This window comes from Symsagittifera roscoffensis, chromosome 7 (genome assembly GCF_963678635.1).
Source record: "Symsagittifera roscoffensis chromosome 7, txSymRosc1.1, whole genome shotgun sequence".
In the NCBI taxonomy this organism is placed as follows: domain Eukaryota; kingdom Metazoa; phylum Xenacoelomorpha; order Acoela; family Convolutidae; genus Symsagittifera; species Symsagittifera roscoffensis.
Window position 1 is genome coordinate 47,706,667 of NC_087068.1, and position 8,388 is coordinate 47,715,054.

The following is an 8,388-nucleotide window of genomic DNA, read 5'->3' on the forward strand; positions in this document are numbered from 1 at the left end:
TCTCGTCAAAACCAATTCGTAGAGGAAAATAGATTCAATAACGCTTCAATGACAAAATGAGCATTTGCAGTAAATACAAAATCAGCTGTAGCCGGATCTTTTGATGCAAATGTTTTCAAAGCTCAACAATTTCATTTGAGAGAGCAAAGAATTATTCGGTGTGTGAGAGCAATTGTTTCATTAGATACCACTTCTCCTTGACACTCATATGTTACAATGATGAAAGCAATGCAGTTTGACGAAGATTTTCCAGCTGTTCTGATGGGTCAAAGATTAAAAGTTTAAAGGGTTAAAGGTTGCATTTTGAACAATTTGCGACTATCAACGCGTAAACGGAGATTTAATCTGTATTAGAAATCAATCCAAATTGGTTCAAGGTTGATTGTATTCCATAATTGATTTGTTAATAGGAGCAAAGTTTATCACTTTGTACTTTATATGGCGTGTGGGGGATGATTTTCACTAAAAATCTCAAGTTTTAATTTTTTTTTTCTTTTTTTTTTACATTTAGTTTTTTATGTTATTACTGCTCCATAGACTCTAAAGGCAGTCGGAAAATTCAGGGCTTTGCCCTGATACAAGCAGTCTTGTTCACATTTGCGTTTGGGCAACACATGATCGAAGAGATTAATTGGACATTTCTGCAACTTTGAGACTCAAACTTCAATTAAACTTTCACCTGTCGGACGGTAAAATAGTTTTATACACTTACCGGCACCGGAGTTTCATAGAGGGTAATCGTTATATATATATATATATTTTTTGCCAGTCCCTATGAAATCCTAAAATAATCGATTATAGCCGATCAAGAGGTTGAAGAGTAATTCGTTGAGGGGGATGAACACGTGAACGGATAGAGGAGGGGTAGAGTTAAACGCGCCTTTAATATTTTTAAAAATTAGGCTTAGGTTTCGAGTAACCAGTGGGTATAGCAAATTTTGCAGAAAAGTTTTCAAATGATTTCGCAAAAAATGTAGAGATAATAATCCAAAATACTTAATTAGAATGGATTTTAAATGGACTAAAATAATATTTTTAAAAGATTTTACTGGATCGTGCTTTTATGGAATTATTTGACTATAATGACAACAAAATCAATTTAATTGTCTAAATTTCCAATAATAAGGATTAAAATAATATTTTAGACAACATTTTTCAATTATAATCAATTTTTTTCCATGAAACTCCCGTGAAGGCAAGTTTTATTTTACAAGGTTCGGCGGGTTTTTTTATAAAGTACATCGTTACAAATAAACTGAGTTTTCCTAGTTTTTCATGAAAAGTTTTACATCTCGAAAGAGCCACATTACGAGGCCAAACTGTGCATTCTGTTCATTGTAAGCGGATTCCGCAACAGATTCCGCAATAATTACATTTAGAGTTTCTTATCACATAATCACCTTGATTTATTTTGAATATTGATTGCGCGGAAGGAGCTAATCTCATGCAACGAGAACCGATTGCAAAAAAGTTCCAATAATTCCCTCAAAATGCCCAAAAATGGCAATTGTTCCGGCGGTGTAGGTCTTAAACACTGGAATGCGCGCGGATGGCCTATATAATATTCAAGCACTGGCTTTTTCAAGCACTTTAGGGATCTCTCCCTCTGTGGAGCAGCCCGGACTGAAGCCCGTGACCTAAATCGCGACCACAGCAAGAAAACCAGCATATTCCGACCATAGGCACCACCCATAATTGGTATGTTGGCCCTTCGTGCGACTTTCGAAGTTTTGCAAAACCTTTCGAAGTTTTGCGCAATCAGGGATTTTGATCAGTTGCGCGACCGTGTTCGACTGCAACATAAGTTTCGGACATCAGCCGGGAGACTACATCGGAGCATGCAAACTTAAAAATTTTGAGAGCCCGTCATTTTTTTGACAGACAAGACCATTTTGAGAAGCTAGAAGATTGGGCTACAAGAGCACACCAGAGATCGCGGATCTGTTGTTTTTTTTTCTAGGAGATTTTCTCGAGGGAGCAGATTTCTAAAAAAAATTTCAAACTTTGTTTCTTTAAAACTCGAAAAAAGGCTGTCTCTATAAAACTCAAACATTTTCAATTTTATGTGATCAAGACGGGTAGAATGTTACCATAACTCTTAAAAGTAATTTTCATCGAAACTTAAACCAAATGTTTTAATTGAGTAAAATATGATCAACAACGGTTGTAAAATACTAAAAACGTGTCATCAAAAAAGTAAGTTCAAAAAGTAAAACGATCAATTCAATCAATATAAAATCATTTTTATTACCCTACAAAATCGTATAAAACCTTTCATAAATTTTTTTTTGTGATGGGACGCTTACATAAATCTAAATCAACAACATTTCTTCAAAGCTTTCTGGATACATAAACGAATGGCGAGGACTTTGTTCAACTTGCAAGTATAATTGGAAAAAACTGACTAATTTTTTGCAGCGTTCATAGATAAAGACGAGCCGAAAAACTACAGAGGATTGGTCCACGTATGATAAAACTAGATAAGGAAAGCCTTTGTTGATGGGCAAAGTCAATGCAGAAATTAGACAAGTTTCCCACCAAACGTCAATTTACCATGCACGTTTTATCGAAGGCGATTGAAGAACTGATATAATCAATTAAGCTAGCCCGCGAATATCCACGTGGTCACAAATACTTAAGCAACCATTAATCTCAAGCACAATTTTGCTCAATTGATCAAAGCATGCGGATGTAGATAGTCAACACACCATGAAGATATAAACAATGACAAGTTTTGTATTTTAACTCACACCAGGCGAAGCCAAGGACACGCACAGAGAAGTCAGCGAGCAGTTTGTAGTGTTGCTGCTGAAAAAAGTTCAAGCATTACAATTTGCATTACAAGCCTACTCAAAGTGCAGCGTATTAGAAATTGTTGTTTGCAGCTTTGACTCGCGATTGTTTCCTTAGTCGAGGTCCCGCTGAAAAACCGCTAAAGATTTGCTCGGTTTCATCGGGTTTTGAGACTATTGCTCTCTTATAGATGCCGCTGGTTCTACATCTCAACGAGAACTAGTCCACAAATCGAGGGAAATTTGATTTTATGCCCATGCTGGAGTTGATTTCTTCACCAGCGATCAGAATTTGTTGAGTGATGCTTTTTCTTAGATTTTCCTACAGACGCTCTCATGAAGTTTTCTATTTATATCTGAAGATGCTGCGAAGCATTACACGCTTCAAATACCTACAGAGAACCTGAATGATAGAAAAATGACCGTGACCGACCATGAGCTCTCTGCCGCTGAGTCAACTTTGCTCAAATTTCCTGCAAACTTTCCCTATCAAGAAATTACCAAAACATTTCAGCGCAGCTGGCAACCGGAAGATTTTTTTCTCGTGATCAGATGAGACAAGTTACATGAGCAATGAACACCAAAAATGCGTTTCTTAGAAAAATTCGAGCAAAACCTTTTCATTAATAAAAGTTTCGATTTGAACAGATTACTTTGAGACAGAACGGTTTGCCATTGCAGATACACCAGTTGGTACACAAGATCATAAATGTCTCTTCTTCAACGCGCTATCAGCGCTGGGTTTTTGCACTGCTGGCTGCTCATGACTTCTTGCAACTACAACTTACTAATATCCCAGTTTCACTCGTTTTTCTTTTCTCAAACTCTTTGACAAAAAGCTGGAAACATATGTTTTAGGGGATATTCTCTCATCCAATGTGTTTTTAGTTCGAATCGCAAAATCGCAAAGCACTCCATCAAATTTCGAATATTGCAATGGCATTAATACATGACCAGTTTTATCCTCACATTATGTTCATCCATGCCCGATGGCCCCTCCGCCCGATCATGATGTACTATATGCATACTACCGAAATACAGGTATTGTTGGGGTGATTGGCATATACCTTTACAACCTGTAGGCCGTCAGCACTTATTTCATGGCATAAACCGAGTGCTTATCGATTGAGGTAAGAGTAAGAAAATTTCAGCAAAAAGCTTCAATACTCAAATCCACTTCCGAAATTCACTTCAGACATCAGAAAAATTTCAAAGATTAAGAAATTGAAAAGTTGAGAAGCTCGTTATCAAGGTTTGATTAGTCTTGCAATTCTCAGTGTTCCGAAAATCGAAAGGAACAAAATAAATGTACGCATGCATTAAACAACCTCAAAAGTACAAATAAAGGAACAAAGATAGCTGGTTCTTTAAAAAACTACAAGAAAAAGCTTTTTTTTCTTCAAACTATTGAAGTTTTTCTGCGTGGTGTGGTTAGAAGACTATATTTTAAGCAAATTTCACATTCATAGTAAAATAGCCAAATTGGACTCGAAAATTGGATTCAAGAATTTAGAAAACTGACTACAACAACGAAAATAAAAAAAAAATTCAACCAATCCAAACATTTTTTAAACTTTACTTGCTTAACTATAAATTTTTAGGGCTTAAATTACGCATAATTAGGCTTTTGTTTGTCTGATCGCCAACTATATTCGCTCGCATTTAGACGAAAAATCAAAAATTTCAAATCGGTTTTTCTCGACACTAGAAAAAAAAAATTGAAAATTTTTTCTAATATGGTTCGAATTACATCTGAAAGGGCTCAAATTTGATATATCAATCAACACAATCCGATGATTGTTTGTGGTGCCTGATTTTGCATATGGAAAACAAAAAGAAAAAATCTAAAACAGACCCGAATACAAAGTCATTTTCAATCTAAATTGCATTGGAAATTATTGAGTTGCAGCTTGCTTGATTCCCGTTGGGTTTCTTTGCCGTAACAACCCACGTTGTTTGTCATGAATCTAGGCCCACTGATTCCGGGCAGCTGTTGTTTGGTATTTGATCTACTGAATTTGATCAAAATCTATCGAGATACAGTCGAGGTTTTCTTTAGCTAAAATTGTTATCTTTGCTCGATTGATTTTGAACAAACTCTGTTGAATTAATCAAATTTGAGAAGAAATTCTGGGCCGGAGCACTTTTGTGCGACTAAAACATTCAAGAAAAATTTGGAGGTTTATCGAGAAATGATTGCTGATAAATGATGTGCACGCCATTAGCGCACGAACTGAAAACTTAGTAAAGTCACAATATCAAGTCAACTTCTAACTTTAAAACTGAGAATGCAAGGCAACTAACTTGGCTAGATTCAAATATCAAAATGTATTCAAGTTAAAAGCTAAGTATTTCAAATGACACCTTTTTTCTAAACGTTGTTATTTCTTGTTTCTTCTGTTTCTCTAGTTAATTGATTTTGCCCCCTTCTAGATATCTTAACCTTTTCGTTCCCCTACTATTTTTATTGTTGTTGCCAGGTACGTGCATGAAGACGGGGACATTGTCGCCGAACAACGAAAACGTATCCACGATATTTTTGGATTTCGACTGTTATTGGTCTGTTTGTTAAATTTGTTTATTCTTTGAATTGGTTTGCCTGTTACTGGAACCCGACTAGATTTTTTTCAACCTCCTCTTCAAACTGTTAGTTAAAACAACGTTATTGTTTTGTTTCGTTAAATTTAATGACTGTTACCAGATCACTTTTTTCAAAAATGAACTCTCAAATTAATTTTGAAGTGCTGGATGATAATCTTTTGAAAGTGATTGAAAATGATTCAAACACATAAATTTAATACAATCAAAGGTTTAATTACAAATGATGAAAAGCTTGAAGTAATTGAAAGTCTGATGACGGATTTAGATACTATCATTAAGCCCCTGAACGATATTGTAACTCATTTAATGAGCGAACGTAATGAACAAATGCAACAACAGTTTCTCATCCGATTAAAAACAGTTAAACTGGGCTATAGGAAGACCCAGATTGAGTAAAAACGATATGCAATTAGGCAACGCTCAGCTTGCAATGTTTCAATTACATCATCACGTGTTGAAAGTTATGCACCACAGCTCCACAAACATCATCAACAACGACTTAGAACCCCAGATTGCTCAGTCAGCCCAAAAAATAGCCACTACAAGCCTTCAACACTCAACCTCCTTGCCTCAACATTATTTGTCTGATGCAAGTGAATCCCCGTCTCCGCCGCCGTTTCGACAGACATTGTCAAAAACTAGCAACAAACAGCCGCGATTTGTCAACCCCCAATCGCGAGCAGTCTTCACAACGAGCCCTTTTAGTGGACAAATTACCACATCAGTCAGCAAACAAGCTACGCACGGAAGGATAGCCCCTCAATATACTAGTGGAACTCAATTCCAGCATAGATTTCTCCAGCCACTTTTTACGATGTCGCCTCCAAGCCTGAACTTTTCAACTACTTCAGCCGTTTACCCGGAAGCTCAAGAGACTCAACCTCTTCGACGACCGCACCTACAGCCGAATCCTGGAACTCACCTCCACAGTAACGCTCAGCAACTTGTAACGTCATCAACGACAGCCCAACAGCTTACTAGCAATGCAAATGTCTTCATGCAATCCGAATCTCGTAGTCGCTTTGGAATTCAATTCCGAAATCCAGAACTAAATTACCCAGCTGTGACAACTCTTCATTTGCCGACAACTTTTGGAGCGCAACTTGATTACGGAACTCAACTCCACATAATCCCTCTGCAACCCAACGTTTCGAGAACAGAACAGCAATGCAGCCAAACAACGACAAACTTTCAGCCGCATTCGACCAACAATTGGCCAAAACGCCACTCATATGGATTTAAACGTCCAGTAAATGCAAACTCAACTCCATCAGCAACTTCTGAACCCCAGTTTTTGAACCAAGTAGCAGTCAACAGCTACCCTGCTTTCCAGTCAATCACCTTTGCTAACCCACCAGCAGCTTTCAACAGTGATCTTCCCATGTCCACTGAACCATTTGCCACTTGCAGCTTCGCTGAAGCGTGGAACTTTCAAGGAACCACTAACCAGACTAGCACGCAGCGCATATCTTTCCATCAGCCAGACGCCTCAGCCTCGACTAATCAGCAACAAATCTTGCAATCATGGCTGACACAGCAGCCTCCTCTTGCAGCACACGAGCAGCTCCTCAGCTTTAATCATCAGCCAGCAATTGGAACCCCCAACTAACCAGTTCTTGCCTCATGTCATTAACACATTTGGATGTCAAACTCCATCACTACAACCACCAATCACACAGCAGACTGCATCTTGTCGGCCAACGTAGCAGTACCCGCATTATCTCACTACTCGACAGCCAACGACATTTCAGCCACAGTTCGACATCTCGTCAGCACAACCTACAGGAATGCTTGCAACTACCCGACAGCCCGACGACTACTATCAACTTAAGATTTCGAAAGTTTTTCGAAAGTCTGTACCAGTCATCAAACCCTTCAACTTTGACGGAGACCCCGAACAATGGTTGGATTGGATTGGATTGGAATCTACAACGCCACAATAGACAACACCGATATGTCAGGTTCTGAAAAACTAACCCACTTTCAACGATTTGTTTCCGAAGACGCTAAATCCCTAATCCGTGGATACGGATGTATCGGATCTTTGTACGACTCGGCCCTCCGGCGACTGCATTCAGAATTCGGAAACCCAACGAAAATAATGACTTCATTTCTGAAGTGATTTGCAAAAAATTTTAGCATGTTTGATAATAGATTTATTTACCCACAACCTAGATTTAATTTCACAAGCAAGAAAAAATTTCAGACCCCAAAGTACCAATGACAACACTGTCGTTGCAGAACAATCAGATTACGTTTGGGACCCTGAATGGTCTCATCCAGCATTTATAAATATTCCAAAAGATATCTCGAGTAATTTTTTTCTAATATGGTTCGAATTACATCTGAAAGGGCTTAAATTTGATAAATCAATCAACACAATCCAATGGTTGTTTGTGGTGCCTGATTTTGCATTGGGAAAACAAAAAGAAAAAATCTAAAACAGACCCGAATACAAAGTCCTCTCCCCATTTTCAATCTAAATTGCATTGGAAATTTTTGAGTTGCAAGTTGCTTGATTCCCGTTGGGTTTTTTTGCCGTAACAACCCACGTTGTTTGTCATGAATCTAGGCCCACTGATTCCGGGCAGCTGTTGTTTGGTATTTGAACTTCTGAATTTGATCAAAACCTTTCGAGACACAGTCGAGGTTTTCTTTAGCTAAAATTGTTATCTTTGCTCGATTGATTTTGAACAAACTCTGTTGAATTAATCAAATTTAAGAAGAAATTCTGGGCTGGAGCACTTTTGTGCGACTAAAATATTCAAGAAAAATTTGGAGGTTTTTCGAGAAATGATTGCTGATAAATAATGTGCACGCCATTAGCGCACGAACTGAAAACTTAGTAAAGTCACAATATCAAGTCAACTTCTAACTTTAAAACTGAAAACGCAAGGCAACTAACTTGGCTAGATTCAAATATCAAAAGGTCTTCAAATTAAAAGCTAAGTATTTCAAATGACACCTTTTTTCTAAACGTTGTTATTTCTTGTTT

The 8,388-nt window shown here is 37.6% G+C and overlaps 1 protein-coding gene across 1 annotated transcript in view; it reads left to right on the top strand.

Moving 5' to 3' along the window:
- LOC134852057 (uncharacterized) overlaps window positions 1-7,002 on the top strand; it is a 41,632-nt gene extending 34,630 nt beyond the window's left edge. Inside the window, exon 6 of the mRNA XM_063868336.1 lies at window positions 6,668-7,002. Coding sequence (XP_063724406.1) covers window positions 6,668-7,002 — 335 coding nt within the window. The remainder of the gene's footprint in view (window positions 1-6,667) is intronic.
- The last annotated feature ends 1,386 nt before the right edge of the window (window positions 7,003-8,388 follow it).